The sequence below is a fragment of the Pan troglodytes genome, chromosome 1 (genome assembly GCF_028858775.2).
Source record: "Pan troglodytes isolate AG18354 chromosome 1, NHGRI_mPanTro3-v2.0_pri, whole genome shotgun sequence".
NCBI classification, from domain to species: domain Eukaryota; kingdom Metazoa; phylum Chordata; class Mammalia; order Primates; family Hominidae; genus Pan; species Pan troglodytes.
Window position 1 is genome coordinate 153369498 of NC_072398.2, and position 18467 is coordinate 153387964.

The 18467-nt window shown below is 37.5% G+C and overlaps 1 protein-coding gene across 20 annotated transcripts in view; it reads left to right on the forward strand.

Moving 5' to 3' along the window:
* Nucleotides 1-18467, forward strand: part of ZZZ3 (zinc finger ZZ-type containing 3) — a 118949-nt gene that overhangs the window by 36076 nt on the left and 64406 nt on the right. For 5 of the 20 annotated variants that reach the window (XM_009423715.5, XM_009423735.5, XM_009423741.5 and 2 more), the window contains exons 2-4: nucleotides 5761-5894; nucleotides 7811-7966; nucleotides 13807-15362. In XM_009423715.5, coding sequence (XP_009421990.1) covers nucleotides 13858-15362 — 1505 coding nt within the window. In that variant the 5' untranslated portion in view covers nucleotides 5761-5894; nucleotides 7811-7966; nucleotides 13807-13857. Of the gene's footprint in view, nucleotides 1-5760; nucleotides 5895-5965; nucleotides 6029-7810; nucleotides 7967-13806; nucleotides 15363-18467 lie in introns of all 20 variants that reach the window. The other 15 variants (XM_001168851.8, XM_063817111.1, XM_063817100.1 and 12 more) reach the window with 4 other exon arrangements.

Genomic DNA, 18467 nt, shown 5'->3' on the forward strand with positions numbered 1-18467 from the left:
TCTCATGCCTCAGCCTCCTGAGTAGCTGGCACCACAGGTGTGCACCACCAAGCCCTGCTAATTTTTGTATTTTTAGTAGGGATGGGTTTTCGCCATGTTGGCTAGGCCGGTCTTGAACCCCTGGCCTCAAGTGATCTGCCTGCCTTGGCCTCCCAAAGTGCTGGGAGTATAGATGTGAGCTGCTGCAGCCAGCCTTATTATGTCCTTATGGTAGAAACACTATGTGATGTATAATGTGTTGCCATGTATTTTTTTCAGATTCTTATTCACTGATATGTCGGTAGCTTGAAAGTGGCTATGGTGGAAGTATATATACCACAAACATTAGTAACCCTATAAACTAGGAACTACATACCACTTACCCTTCAGTTATTACATGTTTTCTGGCATACCCTTGCCTATGGATGTCTTTCCCTGTTTTACTGATCAATACTCAGCTCAAGATTTAAGGAGGTCCCCTGCAGATTATCTGAGATCTTGCCTCTCCTTTCTGCTCTCTCCTCTGTGGTACTATGTTCTGGGAAACTGTAGCTACCTTGGCCTCCCCTAAACTCCTCACTTCATTATCTTAACTCCAGAAAACCACTGAGCTTGCTTGGGACACCTTCCTTTCTCTGCAGCTTAGAAATTCTCCAGTAAGTAAACTGGGGACAATTGTAGGCTTTACTTCATTTATTTTTTCTCTTTCATTGATCACTGTCCTGTGTTGTCTTGTTTCTTTTGTCAGAAATAATTTTCATACTTTTTTTGGTCCAGATTTTTAGTTGTTTCAGGTGGGAGCATAAGTTTCATCCCTGTTACTCTATCTTGGCAAGAAGCATAAGTCTCTTGGAAGAATTTTAGGTAGGAGAATGACATATCATTCTGTAGAGCATGCATTTTTAAAGGATAAGACTTAACGAAAGCAGAGCTGGGCGACGTAACTCATGTCTGTAAGCCCAGCACTTTGTGAGGCTGAGGTGGGAGGATCACTTGAGCCCAGGAGTTCAGGACTAGCCTGGGCAACATGGTGTGAAACCCTGTCTCTACAAAAAATACAAAAATTAGCTGGGCATAGTGGCATGCACCAGTAGTCTCAACTACTTGGGAGGCTGAGGCGGGAGGATCATTTGAGCCTGGGAGGTCGAAGGCTGCAGTGAGCGGTGATTGAGCCACTACACTCCAGCCTGGGCAACAGAGTGAGACCCTGTCTCAAAAAAAAAAAAAAACAAAAAACAAAAAACTTAGACTAATTAGAAGGCATTTGGGTTAGTTCAAATGAGAGCCTAAGGTTGGTCATGGGTGATGATACTACAGAGGTAGGAACAATTTGAGAAATATTTAGGAGGAAGAATCTAGTTTAGGATTTCTAAAAGGGTGTATCATAACTCATTTACATCTGAATCTCCTAAATGATGATAAATGAAGATTGTATACTCCATTCCAAGTTTATTGAATCTGAATTTTTTTTTTTTTTTTTTTGAGATGGAGTCTCGCTCTGTTGCCCAGGCTGAAGTGCAGTGGTGTGATCTCGGCTCACTGCAACCACCACCTCCCAGGTTCAAGCAATTCTTCTGCCTCAGCCTCCCGAGTAGCTGGGAATTACAGGCACACACCACCACACCTGGCTAATTTTGTATTTTTAGTAGAGACAGGGTTTCATCACGTTTGCCAGGCTGGTCTTGAACTCCTGACCTCAGGTAATTTGCCCACCTCAGTCTCCCAAAGTGCTGCATTACAGGCGTGAGCCACTGCGCCTCGCCTGAATCTGAATTTTTAAGAATGAGGTTTAGAAATTTGTATTTTATTTCATTTTCTTCTCATTTTGTTTTTAAGAGACAGGGTCTGTTTTACTCAAATTGGAGTGCAGTGGCTGTTCATAGGTGCAGTCCCACTACTGATCAGCATGGAAGTTTAGACCTGCTTTGTTTCCGACCTTGGCCCATTCTGCCGTCCTTAGGCGACCTGGTCATCCCCTGCTCCCCGGAGGTCACCATATTGATGCCGAACTTAATGCAGACACCTGATTGACATAGTGCACTACAACTTAGAACTCCTGGACTCAAGCGATCCTCCTCCCTCAGCCTCCCAAGTAGCTGGGATTATAGGCATGTGTGACTGCGCCCAGCTAGAAATTTGTATTTTAAACATGTACCTAGATTTAATGCTTATGAACACTAAAGTTTTATTTCTTTTAATTAATTGATTAATTAGTTAATTTTTTAGAGACAGGGCTTCACTTGGTTGCCCAGGCTGGAGTGCATTGGTGTGATCATAACTTACTGTAGCTTGTAGCCTTGAACTCCAGGCCTCTTGCTTCCTGAGTAGCTAGGACTACAACAGGTGCACACCACCATGCCCCACTAATTTATTGTGTGCATTTTTTTTTTCTGTAGAGACAGGGTCTTGCCAAGTTACCCAAGCTGGTCTCGAACTCCTGGCCTCAAAGTGATCCTTCTGCCTCGGTCTCTTAAAGAGCTGAGATGACCAGCGTGAGCCATTGTGCCCAGCCCGAACACTAAAGTTTTAGAAGAAACTGATGTAGTTTTTTCAAAGTATGATCATCACTGGGAGCCCATACATTGGAATGACCTGAAGTGCTTAATTGAAAATGAAAATTTATGCATTTGTCTTCAGGCCGTCTGAATCTGAATTTATGAGGTGATTGGGTCCAGGGATTTCTTAGACACACTAAAATTTGGGAGTCAGTAACCTGAAGTACTTCACAGATGTGATCTCTTTCGAACTTCACAATAACCCTGAGAGGTAGTAGGCAGGTATTATGTGTTTCATTTTATAGATAAAGTACAGATAGGCAAAGTGACTTGCTCGTGGTGAAATAATTATTGATGACAGAGAATCACATTTCTGTCTCCTTCCACCAAATCCTGTATTCTTCCTATTGTCTTTCTATTGGCTGTGAAATAGGCTTATCTTTGAAAATCTATAGAAGGCATCCAAGACACTGAACATGTGGTTCTGAGCAGAAAATGTACTCTTCTTTGATTATTGTACCAAATGAAAATTTGGTTCAGCTCTTTATAGCAAGTAGCTGTGAAAGCTTAATTGTCTAGGAAAGGTGTTTCTGGGCTGGGCGTGGTGGCTCATGCCTGTAATCCCAGCACTTTGGGAGGCCAAGGTGGGTGGATCACCTGAGGTCAGGATTTGAGACCAGCCTGGCCAACATGGCAAAACCCCATCTCTACTAAAAGTACAAAAATTAAATGGGCGTGGTGGCAGGCGCCTGTAATCCCAGCTACTCAGGAGGCTGAGGCAGGAGAATCACTTGAATCCAGGAGGCAGAGGTTGCATTGAGTCGAGATTGCACCGTTGCACTCCAGCCTGGGCAACAAGAGCAAAACGCCGTCTCAAAAAAAAAAGTTATTTCTGTCTTTGACCATATCTTTATGCTTTTTACAACTGATGTTGAATGTCTCTTTCTTATAAGATCATTTAAAATCATAGTATAGTGCCTATATGTGATACTTTCACTTACAACAAGTGAAGAATCAGGTAATAAATATGACTCTGTTCTATGACCTTCCTTTTGAATTTTTTCCAAGCTCTTATAAAACTAAAAAATAATTTGCCTGAGAATTTAGGGATTGTGCTTAACTTTGAACTTCATTGTTTTATTTTAATAGTAAGTTGTGTGGCTTATACCCTGGTTATATCACTAGGGCTGTATCTTCTAGTGAGATTTACGTAGTCTTTTGAAGTGATTACATGTGTGCTGTGAATCTGAGATCACGTGATCTATTTAACACAGTAGTACCAGTGTTAAGACTGCAAGAAGTAGGAAAAGTAATTCTTTTCAGTGAAGATTGGTTTTGGGTTTGCTTTGGAATGCTTGAATAGTGAATGAATTTTATTAGTACATGAAAACAAGCAAAGCTCTGTTCCAAGGGAATAAATAAGATGGCTTTAGGAATAGGACTTAGATAGTTTGTTTTCTATTTTGTATGCTTTTTAAAAGACAAAATGCTGTTTTTTAAACTTCTAGAAGTAAGTAACTGTAGTTAAATAATTCAAATGAAAAAATTACTGTGTATTGTCATAATTCAAAGCAGTGTTTCTGCTGCAAAAAGCATATAACAGTTCTGCAGAATGCTTAAGTTTGAAATGTATATTGAATGAGGTGAAGAACACAATACAGGGGCTACAAGAGTTTTGGCTAGTTTAATTTCCTTGCTTTTTTGTTACAAGAGAGGTCATGACAATTTTTAAACTTAAAAAATACTTAGATCAGTTTTTTTTTTTTTTTTCTTTGTTACCCAGGCTGGAACGCAGTGATGCAATCAGGTCTCACTGCCCCTCTAAGGATCCTCCCTAGCAGCTGGGATTACAGGCGCACACCACCACATGTGGCTACCTTTTTCTATTTTTTTGTACAGATGAGGCCTCACTTTGTTGCCCAGGGTGGTTTCAAACTCCTAGGCTCAAGCGATCCTTCTGCCTTGGCATCCCAAAGTGTTAATTTTTTTATGGTGTTACTTATATAGTTTTAATGTTTGAAAACAAGTGAATAAGGAATTGTGTTTGAGGATAGATGTTTCTTAATCGCTCTATTGTTAATGAAACTTCTCACTGAGAATATCTGAATGGTTGACACCCCTAATAACAAGTTTTATCCAGAAAGCATGTGTAAGGTTATCTGCATTTTCATTAAAAAAAATTTTGTTTTTGAGATAGGGTTTACTCTGTTGCCTGGGCTGTAGTGCAGTGGCACGATCATGGCTCACTGCAGCCTCAATTTCCTGGGCTCAGATGATCCTCCCACCTCAGCCTACCAAGTATTTGGGACTACAGACACACACAACCACGTCTGGCTAATTTTCTTTTTTTTTGTTTTGTTTTGTTTAGAGAAGAGGGCTCACTATGTTGCCCAGGCTGGTCTCAAATGCCTGAGCTCAAGGGATCCTCCTGTCTTGGCCTCCCAAAGTGCTGAGATTACAGGCATGAGCCACCATGCCTCGCTAGGTTATCTGTATTTTCCACGTAGATTTGTACTCTTTTTACTGTGTAGTGGAGTGGTACAGCATGATGAAACATTTTGGAATGCCATTCATACGCTGCTTTCTTTGATATGTATGAATGAACATTCTTTTGTAGCTCTTTTTTCACTGATAAACTGGTTAAAATGACTTAAAATTCTGTACAGTGCTTTTGGTTATCAATGTAAGTGTGTAGATCTATTTCTCCGACTTGTAACCATCAACCAAGTCTGTTTTTAAGAAGCTTACCTTTAAGGAATGTTTGTATACCTACATGTCAGTTTATTTTAAATAACATTTATTTTCTGTTTACTTCCAAAATTACTTAAGAAAGATATCAGATGTTTAAAGTGACATTTAAAGGACAGTCATCTTTTTTTTACTTCGTTTTTAAGCATTATAGATTTATTCCCTAAAATATAAAACACACAAAAAAGTACTTTTCTATTAATGGAGAGTAATTATAGACTTAAGGAAAATGACATATGTCTATATTGGTAGTAAGAAAAGGAACCTGAGGAGCTCTTCAATTTGTAAGGGTTTAAGTTTAGAATTAAATTTAGAATATTTGTATGTGGGTACTCTCTGAGAAGAACTTGGAAGTGTTAGCCAATCATCTTAGTTTGTTGAAGACACATATTTCACAGCTAAATGTAAGGAATTACTTGTGAAGTTTAGTAGAAAATGAAGTGTGCTATATAAGTGTTTGGAAATATTACCAATTTTATTCACAAATTTGTAAATGGTAACACATCTATAGTGACTATATTATGGTTTCTCTTCACAGATATCAAGTTATTCTAGTACAACCATATAAATAAATAATACCTGAAGTCTCAGTGTAACATGGACAATTAACAGTGATGACAGATAAATACAGACGCATGGGGATCAAATACTAGGCGAAACGCTTTTTAAAAGGTAAGAAATAATGTAATCTTAATTAAGGCCATGTGGGGTTTAGTTAGAAGTAATTGAAGTTTCTTTTTCAGTGTATCAGGCTTTTAAGAAACACTGCAGGATCCTGTCTATCTTAATGCTGATAGAGCTCAGCTGTAAGTATCAGTTCTGTGAAAATAACAGTTGCAGATGTTCTTGCCTGCTAAATATCGTAGTGGATAATCTTCCTATAGTGAACTCTATTCAAATAGAGTAGTTATGTGGTTGATTAGAACTTGATAGAGTGCTACTAGGGCACATTCCAGTATGCTCAGAGATATACTTTAAGTTGTAGATGTTCTTTGCTTTTGATGATTGCTACTACCATCACACACTGTAAAACGTAATGTTTTGCCATGTTTGTGAAAGGCTTCAGTGTTTGGTACAAAGGAGTTGTCACTTGGAGTCTGTTATAAGAAGAGTGGGTTTTCAAGTCAAGGGTTACTTTATGTAGGATCATGTTTTCACTGAGCTTCTCCCCATGTTAACTTAGAACATTTCTTAATGTACTGTAGTATTAAATGGTTATTAGACAATTTTCCTACCTTGTGCTTTTTAAAGCATTTCCAGGGCATGTTTGGGAGAGGTGGCATCTATAGATATTAGATATTATTATCCCTATTCCCTTTCTAGCTGACTAGAGCAGTAACCTATTTTTATTACGCAGTAAGTCTGCCTAGTAATTACAAGATTTTGTAATTATATCAGTCTTTAAGTTGTAATGCTTTCCCCAAAATGTATCACTACTATAATATCTAGTTTTATGCTTATAATAAAGTGACAGTTTCTGTCATAAACATCTGCTGGTCGTTTTCTTAGTCCTCTTCCTTGTTTTCAGATGGGCACTCATAGTAACCCATTTAGCAGATTGTACATTCTCTCTCTTTTTTTTTTTTGAGACTGAGTTTCGCTCTTGTTGCCCAGGCTGGAGTGCAATGGGGTGATCTTGGCTCACTGCAACCTCTGCCTCCCAGGTTCAAGCGATTCTCCTGCCTCAGCCTCCTGAGTAGCTAGGATTACAGGCGCACACCACCATGCCCAGCTAATTTTTTGTATTTTTAGTAGAGATGGGGTTTCACCATGTTGGCCAGGCTGGTCTCGAACTCCTGACCTTGTGATCCACCTGTCTTGGCCTCCCAAAGTGCTGGGATTACAGGTGCGAGCCACTGCGCCTGGCCTGTACATTCTTTGAAAAGGATATCATAATAAATTATTATATAGTAAAAATTAACCAGACTGTTCTAAGAAATGGAATGTAATTAGATTAATTAAATTGTCTGGCTAATTGGGTACTAAAACTGGAAAATCCTTGTTGTTCTTGTTCTTGTTAAAAATACATATGCCAAAAATAATAGAAATATCCTTTTGTAATTGAATTTTGTAGCACTTGAATAAGCATCAAGGTTTTCCTATAGGTATAGAAGATTTGGTTGATTATTTGTGTGATTCTTTTATGCATAACCTAAATGGTTATGTATACTTGATGTTGAGAATTTGGGAAGTCCTCTAGGACAAGAGTACGAGATGATATTATAAATTCTGTTATGAGAAATGCTATCAAGGGCAACCTTTATCACCGCAAAAAAAAAAAAAAAAAAATACTGCCTTAGAGCAATGTCTAGAAAAGAGCAAGTCACATTTTGACTCAGTTCAAACTAATATTGAGTTGTAAGGATTTGGTATATTTTAGTATCTTTTTGGTTTGCTTTTGTTGATTTCTAAAAATCCTATTTCAGTTTCTTAGTATTCTTGAGGCTACAGAGTTACCGAGAAGCATGAAAGATGTCACTATGAACAGTTTCTGTACCTGTATTTCTTCTTATTATAGAAGGAGTAAATCTATTAGCATAAGTTCATCGTCTTCTTTAATCCTTTTTTTTCATTATTTTATTTTAAAGAAAGAAATTTAGGAGGTTCTAGTATTCTTCATGGCTGAAGCTGAGAGAGTCTGAAACCCTGATGCTTAAGCTCCATTCTAGATCATAGCTCCAACTCCTTCAGGATATAAGGAAAAGAGATTATATTTCCACAATGATAGATCTTTGGTTGTACAGGTAAGTTATTTAGTTTTGCAGTAGTGAAGACAACTATAGTTTGACTTCTTCTTTTTTTTTTTTTTGAGATGGGGAGACTTGTTATTTTTCCATACATCCTCTGGGTGGCAACTTGTAGTTTGGCTGGCTATTTATAGGAGTATGGAGCTGCAGGGAATGGGTTAGGAATGAAATATTTCCCTCCCTTTTTTTTTCAATGAGGTATAAATGAAGTGACTGATTATGTTGGAATTTTTTACTCAGGAGGCATTGTGAAATTCCTTGACTTCCTTTTCCTGATTGTCTTTTAAAGTGTGTTTTCATTTACTTTTGTCTATCTGTCTGTCTGTCTGTCTGACTGTCCGCTTATCTGCCTGCCTGCCTACCTACCTACCTACCTACCTACTGACCATCTGTCATATATCAGTTTCTCTTAATGGGAAAGAAATAAGAAGTCTCTTTATGTAAAACAATGCATAATAGAGTTCCCAGACTTCAAAGAGGTGACTATTTAAGAACCTTAAGTTGAATTGCATGGGTGGGTTACCAGCCAGGTTTTACTCTTCTACTTTTAACATTATAGATATGGTGGTAATTGCACTGCTGAGGTATTGTCTTAAAATAATTATATGACAAACATGGCCTCAACGTTATTAAATAGTTTATGTTTAGACAACTAGAAAAAGAATCATATTGGTTACACTTTCCAGTTGCATTTGCTCTTTTTTCCTTTTACTTTGGTTTGTCTATGTGAATATATTCTGGTACCATGACCAGTTTACTAAAAATTTTTCACTTAATAAAACTAAATATTATGATAATAAATATCAGCTGGACCATTGGTGTGATGGAAGATTGCCAGCTGCTCAATTCCCAAAATAAACTGTACCACTTTGGTGATTATAGTAGGAACAAAAGCTTATAGGCAAGGTCTTTGAAATATCTTTTTGAAATTTCTTTCTCTTAAGTAAATAGCTGGAGAAGTGTGTCATTAGGTGGGCCTTTTTTGTTTATAATTATTATCTGTTTTAGTTCTTATTCATACAGTTCTACAGGTATGATCATAGGAGCTGGAAATTTATGACCTGAAATGTAGCTGATAATGCTTCAAAGAGTGTTTTTCAGAATCCTATAGTTATATTTGGGTAACAGTAGATTCAAATTTATGAGAGGGCAATTCAGCAGCAAATATGTGGGTAGGATATGTGAAATTATAGGTAGGATTGAGGGCTTAATATGAATGGACAAGTTGAAATTCGGTTGACTAGTCCTTCTCAGATATGGCCTCCAAGAGGATGAGAATTTATGAAGGTGGGGAAGAGAAGGAGGGAGTCTGGTTAATTCTAGTTACTGACCACACTCTTTTTTCTCTGAATTCTAGAAAGTGCGACCATTCATTATTTGGTAGATAACATATAGGAAAAACTCCAGTGTAGTTGTTAGTTAGATTGCGTTTTGCCCATATGAATATGTTAATTAATGGCTTCCCTTATTTCTAAAACTAGATTGATTGCATTTCTAATTTCAGATGGATGCTGGCTAAGGTTTTTACCATATACCTCTTATTTTGTTAGCCAACAGGGTTATTTCCTGAGATAATTTGTAAATAAATTCATTTTTATTCCTTAACAATATTTGGCAGAAATATAATTTTGTACTCTAAGCTTCTTTATTGTATTCTTAAGAAACATTTTGCGATGCAGCTAAAATGAGGAAAACAACTGCTTTAGTCTATAATATTTTGCTAAGCTTGGCAAAACAATGTTGAGACTTGGTTGAGATACTACAGATTTTTATTTTTTATTTTCTAACAGAAAGGGTCTCACCATTGTCCAGGCAGTTCTCAAACTCCTGGGCTCAAGTGATCCTCTTGCCTCAGCCTCCTGAGTATCTGTGACTGTAGGTGCCCCCACTTCCCTGCCCCTGCACCTGGCTAATCTAGACATTTTTGGTCCCTTTTTATTAACTGAATTTTGCACTCAGTTTATTAGATAATTATAGAAAGTGTGTACCTTTATATATGCCTATCCAAAATAGAAAAGATATGAAGAAAAAGGTTAGAACAGAAAAAAATGATCAGAGGGAAGATTAGCAAAATTTTGTTTAACTCTGATCTTAATAATTTTAACCAGTTTATTACCTCAAGTGCACATCACGTTAATTTCAGGTAAGATTTTTTTATAGTCTTCCATTTGGTGCTTCCTTGGTCTTATTTATAAATTTTTTTTATTATTAGGATCCAGTAAGAAATTAAAGGGTATTTTATAAATAGTTCTAATTTAGTTTGAAACTTGATGACTATTATCTTATTAGAATTCTGTCTGGGTTCACTAGCCTAAGGCAGTGCTTCTCAAACCCTAATACATACATGAATCACCTAGGAGCCTAATTCGCTGGTAGGTCTGGGGCGGAGCCTCATATTCTGCATTTCTAACAAGCTTCCAGGAGATGCCCGTGATTGAGTTGCAAGAGCCTGAGGTACCACAAGGATCCTTGTTATAAAACAAGTTCTCTTTCAATACAGCCCAATAGCACAGAATTTGACAATCCTAGAACTAGGGTTTTGTTCTAGTTATTGAGTGAAATAAAAGCATTTTTAGGGTACAGAAGTCACTACACCCTTGACTTCCCAGGCTCAAGTGATCCTCCCACTCAGCCTCCCTAGTACCTGGGACTACAGGCAGGCGTCACTACACCTGGATAAATTTTTTGTATTTTTAGTAGAGACAGGGTTTCGCCATGTTGCCCAGTTTGGTCTCGAATTCCTGGGCTCAAGTGATCCACCTACCTCGGTTTCCCAAAGTCCTGGGATTACAGGCCTGAGCCACCATGATCAGCTTATAGGTGATATTTTATAGTAAAGAATATATGTATAAAAAAAAGGTTTTTAGTACTACTAATAATAGGTTCATTTCATCCAAAATAGTCTCTCTTTGAGAAGTTTGTACTGCCTGGCAAATTTTGCTCCCATTCAGATTGGTGTGGAAAGAAAAGGTTAAGGAAGTCTTATTATTGGAATAATTTAAGAGGTTTGTATGCCCTTAATTGGGATTGCATTTTAAAAAGTAAAGACTAACAGATTCTTTTGTGTGTTTATAAAGTATTTCTATTGTCAGTATTATTTTTGAACCATAAATTATGAGTATAGTTGAATTTACATTAAAGATAATATGTATTAGATTTTGTAGGCATTTTAGTTATTAAATTTAACTTAGCCTTATGCTTTTTTTGTGCATTTACATACATATTTAATATTTAAAAATAAGTAATCTTAACCCTTTAGAGTGCCAGATTTGGATACATGAAACAAATAAGTTGCTTTTCATGCATTTCAGTTTATGTTCTTTTCTTTTTATTTTTTTTTGAGACAGAGTCTCGCTCTGTTGCCCAGGCTAGAGTGCAGTGGCGCGATCTCGGCTCACTGCAACCTTTGCCTCCTGGGTTCAAGCGATTCTCCTGCCTCAGCCTCCCAAGTAGCTGGGATTACAGGCATGTGCCACCATGCCCTACTAGTTTTTGTATTTTTAGTAGAGACGGGGTTTCACCATGTTGGCCAGGCTGGTCACGAACTCCTGACCTCAAGTAATCCGTCTGCCTTGGCCTCCCAAAGTACCGGGATTACAGGCATGAGCCACTGCCCCTGGCCAGTTTGTGTTCTTTTAAAACATCATTTGAAGTTTAACTTAAATGTTTTACAATTAAAAGTGGAAAATTATGGGACACTCAGTGTTTGTTACCCATGAAAGAAACAGATTGTAATCTTCATGATAATATATTAGCAAACGAGAATTAAATGTCAGCTGTTCTTTTAATGAATCCCCCAAACAATGAAAGTTTACTACTGTAAGAAATGTGTTTCTAAGTTCTGATTAGTGTCTTGTACTTATTGTTCACTTGGTTGCTATGAAATTCTGTAGAACAAATAACCGTGCTTTAATTCCAGGGCTAGTTTTGTGATTCTTATAAGATTTTAAAAAATTGTTAATTAAAAATTTAAAAGTATGCCATACTTTGAGACAACACTAAACTCAGCCAACTTAAATATTTTACAGGGTACTTTCTCACTTAATTCACTTGTCAGCGGGCAGGAACAGGGAGATTATTTCCTGTAGTGTTTCTTTTTTATATGTGGTAGCATGTTGCTGTGTCTTCTATAATTCTTCCAAACTTTCCACTGTTAGATAGTTCTAGTTGAAGCAAGGAGAAATTGTGTTTGATTTTTAGGGGTAGGAGTCAGAATGGCATTTGGAGGTTTACATGAGAAGGGAGACTGTTGATGACCAAAGGCAGGAGGAAGGGACTGTGAAACTTTGCACTATTGCCACCACTGGCCTCTTTCTCTAACTAATCATCCTGCATCTCATTCAAAGTTAGGAAATAAAATGACAGGGTACCTTGTGAAAACTAAACAGAAGAGGAGTGGGGGAATAGAGACTTCAAATATTAACAGCTCCTTTATTCTGCTTGATGGGAGAGCCTCTGGAAAATATCACCAAATCACTAGTTTACCCAAATGGATCAATCAAGGCATTTTTCTATATCCCTTACATTTCTGTCATATAAACCTCAAGCATCCACACCAGAATACCTGTTCATCTCCCAAACCACACATTAAAACTGGCACTGGCATATGCTATACACAGGAGTTCAAAGAAGGAAAGGCTGGGATTATAGGAGTAGTCTTGATTTCTTAAATGTAAGTATTTGCTTCAGAGGCTTCTTCCCCATTTTCTTTTCTGGTCTTTGGAACACTCCCTTTCACTTGCTAATTTATGGCTTTATTTCTAGAGACTAGGAAGGCTTGGGTTTGCTTTGTTTTGTTCTTAGCCAATGCAAGCTAGCATTGTGATTTTTGTCTATTTAGTTATGAAAAATTATACTGCAATAAAAAATTTTTGGATGCCAGATTATTAGTTATTAAGGGATTTGATCTGAAACTCATTTTAGCAAAAGTAAATTAAAAAGAAAAGAGCCTGCCTTTCTGTATACCAGAAACATTTTGAAAGAACAGGAGAAATGATTGGAATAGTTTTTTGAAAGATAGCTGCTATATAAGTTCAAGATTATTATTTTATTTATTGATTGATTGATTTTTTTGAGACAGAGTCTCACTCTGTCGCCCAAGCTGGAGTGCAGTGGCATGATCTCGGCTCACTGCAACCTCTGCCTCCTGGGTTCAAGTAATTTTCCTGCCTCAGCCTCCTGAGTATCTGGGATTACAGGCTTGTGCCACCACACCTGGCTAATTTTTGTATTTTTAGTAGAGACAACGTTTCACCATGTTGGTCAGGCTGGTCTTGAACTCCTGACCTCATGATCCTCCCGCCTCAGCCTCCCAAAGTGCTAAGATTACAGGTGTGAGCCACTGCGCCCGGCCGAAGATTATTATTTTAATGACCAAAATGAAATCACATCTTTAGGATAGATCTCTTCTGGGTGTTTTATGCCTGAGAGGCAGATACACAGTGAGGCAGTTATGGTCTCTAGAGCCCTGCCTTGCTACTTACTAGAGTTGTGACCTTGGATAGAATATTCAGAGTGTGCTTTAATCTCATTCGTGAAGTAGGGATGATAGTAGCACCTATCTGAGTTGTTGTGAGACTTAAGTGAGTTAATGTATGTAAGGCATATAGAAAGACTCATGGAACATATTAAGTACTGTATGCTTGTTAGCTATAATTTATATCATTATTGGAAACGTTAAAGAATTTTTATCACATAATTTAATATTGGCAGTTATATAGATAGTTATAGACTATAATGTCCAAGTATACTTGGATTAAAAAGTTATAGCTTTATACTTTCGTTCTAGGTATATTAACTATTACCTTTTTCTCATTATTTTGTTTACATTTTTGAAGGTTTCCCAATGAGTGGATCATGATGACCGTATTGTAGGGACTTGCCATAGTATGGCTGCTTCCCGATCTACTCGTGTTACAAGATCAACAGTGGGGTTAAACGGCTTGGATGAATCTTTTTGTGGTAGAACTTTAAGGAATCGTAGCATTGCGCATCCTGAAGAAATCTCTTCTAATTCTCAAGTACGATCAAGATCACCAAAGAAGAGACCAGAGCCTGTGCCAATTCAGAAAGGAAATAATAATGGGAGAACCACTGATTTAAAACAGCAGAGTACCCGAGAATCATGGGTAAGCCCTAGGAAAAGAGGACTTTCTTCTTCAGAAAAGGATAACATAGAAAGGCAGGCTATAGAAAATTGTGAGAGAAGGCAAACAGAACCTGTTTCACCAGTTTTAAAAAGAATTAAGCGTTGTCTTAGATCTGAAGCACCAAACAGTTCAGAAGAAGATTCTCCTATAAAATCAGACAAGGAGTCAGTAGAACAGAGGAGTACAGTAGTGGACAATGATGCAGATTTTCAAGGGACTAAACGAGCTTGTCGATGTCTTATACTGGATGATTGTGAGAAAAGGGAAATTAAAAAGGTGAATGTCAGTGAGGAAGGGCCACTTAATTCTGCAGTAGTTGAAGAAATCACAGGCTATTTGGCTGTCAATGGTGTTGATGACAGTGATTCAGCTGTTATAAACTGTGATGACTGTCAGCCTGATGGGAACACTAAACAAAATAGCATTGGTTCCTATGTGTTACAGGAAAAATCAGTAGCTGAAAATGGGGATACGGATACCCAAACTTCAATGTTCCTTGATAGTAGGAAGGAGGACAGTTATATAGACCATAACGTGCCTTGCACAAATTCACAAGTGCAGGTCAAGTTGGAGGACCACAAAATAGTAACTGCCTGCTTGCCTGTGGAACATGTTAATCAGCTGACTACTGAGCCAGCTACAGGGCCCTTTTCTGAAACTCAGTCATCTTTAAGGGATTCTGAGGAGGAAGTAGATGTGGTGGGAGATAGCAGTGCCTCAAAAGAGCAGTGTAAAGAAAACACCAATAACGACCTGGACACAAGTCTTGAGAGTATGCCAGCCTCTGGAGAACCTGAACCATCTCCTGTTCTAGACTGTGTTTCAGCTCAAATGATGTCTTTATCAGAACCTCAAGAACATCGTTATACTCTGAGAACCTCACCACGAAGGGCAGCCCCTACCAGAGGTAGTCCCACTAAAAACAGTTCTCCTTACAGAGAAAATGGACAATTTGAGGAGAATAATCTTAGTCCTAATGAAACAAATGCAACTGTTAGTGATAATGTAAGTCAATCTCCTACAAATCCTGGTGAAATTTCTCAAAATGAAAAAGGGATATGTTGTGACTCTCAAAATAATGGAAGTGAAGGAGTAAGTAAACCACCCTCAGAGGCAAGACTCAATATTGGACATTTGCCATCTGCCAAAGAGAGTGCCAGTCAGCACATTACAGAAGAGGAAGATGATGATCCTGATGTTTATTACTTTGAATCAGATCATGTGGCACTGAAACACAACAAAGAGTATGTGTAAATATGGTAACCATGAATTCTGCTTTGTTTATTATTCCCCAAGTTTTTCAGTATCTATTCATAGTGTTTTTATTACAGCCAAAATTAATGTTTTCACTAAAATTTTAGGTTCAATATGATTTTCTCAACTCTTAGAAAAACTCCAAAAAAAGACTTAAACTCAACTTTCCACGTGTGTTCTATAACAACATGGTCTTTCCAGTTCTGATATTTCATGTCTCAATTAGAAAAGACATGGTTGGTAGTGTTTTTGTTTTTTTAATATGTTTTATATCATTTTTAGTTAATTTATACAATGGAAACACATTGAGTTACCACAGTATGCTTTGATTTATAGTTCTAGATAGCACAGGACAATTAATGAGTGCTTAGACATCATCCAGATATGTGAAGTCTGGCAGGCTTGACATCTACTTTTATCTTACTTACATTTAATTCCCAATTAAAATCTTTTATTAAAAAATGTGCTTTATGCATCATCTTTGACTTTGACTTAGAGAAGTGGATATTACTATTAACACTATGACAGTATATTGTAATTAGCATATTAGCAAGGGTTAGTCTACTGGATAGTTTACATAAAACATTTGACATAGCTTTTCCTGATACTAGATATAAAGGAAGACTGTATCTTAAAATATTATCAGCTCTCAACCTTTGCTAAGTCACTGTTGTAAATAAAGAATTCTGTATCCAAATTTTTCACAATATTACTTGCTTAGATTTCCTATAAAGTATTCAGGGCCATAACACAAAAGATTTGGAGCTTACTATGTCTAGATAATCCTGAAAGGAACTAGAACACACAGTGCTCATCATAAATATCATGATTAGCAACAATAAAAGACAGACTTATGTAATAAGTTAATTACCTTTATTGCTACAGGGTAGGCTTTTGAATTAATATCACAATCAGATTATATAGACTGTACATAAATACTTTGATTTGAGGAACATTTCTAGTGGTTTTGTTGTGACAATTGCCAGACCCTGGTATGTGTCAGATCAAAGTATCAAATCCTGGTTGTGGGACATAATATTTTTTTTGCCATGCATTGTAGATAGTGTAGATTTGTATATGGTAATACAGTGGTCTTTCAGCATAGGCCTCTCTTCTGAAAAGTTTTCTTCTGCTTTCTTTTGAAACACTATCTTAATATTGTATTTGATAGTTCATGTCATCTGAGCATTTTACAATTTTGTGAAAATGTTAGGAGTCTCGAGTATTTGGAATATTTGAAGTCCAGTTTTAGATAGCAAAACAACTCATAAATGAAGTTTTTTTTGTATTAGAAATAAGTTGAGTTCTGCTGTTCATATATACTGTCAGTTTTTTTGTTTGTTTGTTTGTTTTTGTTTTTCGTTTTTTGAGACAGCATCTCACTCTGTTGCCCAGGCTTGAGTACACAGGTGCAATCATGGCTCACTGCAACCTTGACTTCCCTGGGCTCAAGCAATCCTCCCATCTCAGCCTCCCAAGTAGCTGGGACTACAGGCACATGCCACCACTCCTGGCTAATATTTTTTTGTATTTTGTAGAGGCAGGTTTTCACCATGGTGCCCAGGCTCGTCTTAATCTCCTGGGCTCGATTGATCCTCCCACCTCAGCCTCCCAAAGTATTGAGTATAGGCATGAGCCACTGCACCTGGCCTAGTATCAGCTTTTAAAAGTAGACCTGTTTATCTGCAGTGCAGGGAAGGAGAGCATATGTCTTAGGAAAATGCCAAAAACTAAAGAAATGTGAATTTTTATAAAATGATATATGTTAGTTCTGTTCTTTGCTTTTTATTGTTTTAGTCTTGACTCGTTATTGATTGTGGAAATTTTTTTTCTAGTAATTCACTACAGTATTACTTTTTGTAAGAGATTGCCTGATAATAATTCTGAAGGATGATGTTCACATAAAACAGTTATCTAAAGATACAGTCATAACATTGATATTCCACATTCATAACCCTTTGAGGATGAGAACAATACAGCTTAATTGGTGCTTTTATACATTTTATATAGTGTGCTTTTATATGTTTATTTTTCATGCGTTCCTTAAGATATAGAGACTCCTTTGGAATTTGGATGCTAGTTGCTTTGTTAGAACAGTGTTTTCAAATTAATGCCTCATTGGGTGACATTGGGGAAAAAATTACTGATTCTTGCCTTTTTGCCTTGCTCCAGATCTTTTGAAGGACAGCACTTTTTTTTTTCTTTGTTTTTTGTTTTGGAGACAGAGTCTCACTCTGCCACCCGGGTTGGAGTGCAGTGGCACAGTCATGGCTCACCGCAGCTTTGACCTACCTCCCAGGCTTAGGTTATCCTCCCACCTCAGCCTCCCAAGTTGCTGCTGGGACTACAGGTGCACGCCATCACACCTGTCTAATTTTTTGTAATTTTAGTTGAGACAGGGGTTCGCCATGTTGTCCAGGCTGATCTTGAACTCCTGGGCTCAAGCGATCTGCCCGCCTTGGCCTCCCAAAGTGCTGGGATTACAGGCATGAACCACTGTACCTGGCTAGGATCGCACTTTTGAGACTTTTCTCTTTTTTCTTTTTTTTCAAAGGAAGCAAATCAGAAATGAGATGGAGTATCATGATTAGCATCTCAGAGCTAATTTAAGGAAAATTGGGAGAGGGTGTTTGATCATGTCAGATCTAATCTCTTTCAGTAGTCTCTTTCCTCCCCCATACCTTCATTGTCTAGAGCCAAGAGATGGTTGGATATAATGTTGGCTCTTTTTAATCCAAGTTGCCATTGCTAAAAGTAGCATCATGACACCTGTCTAGTGCTTTCAAGTCTCAAGTAAATTTCTGGCAGTTTGAAAATGATGTTAAAAAGCACTTGGGTTTTAAAAAAAGGCACTTGAAGGAGATGGTTTATTCTCCTCCTGTACACACATATGTACATACCTTGTCAAATGTTACTTCTCTTCCTTATTCTCCCTGTGCTAGAAACGTTCTCCAGGTAATTGCTTTTTGAAACCGAGGTTGAGCATTGCCCAGCCTAAATATGAATATGTCTACCAGTAGGGAATGAATACTTCTTGATAGCCAGTTTTAAAAGTAAGTTGTTAATAGAAGATACTGAGCATGGCATAATTCTTT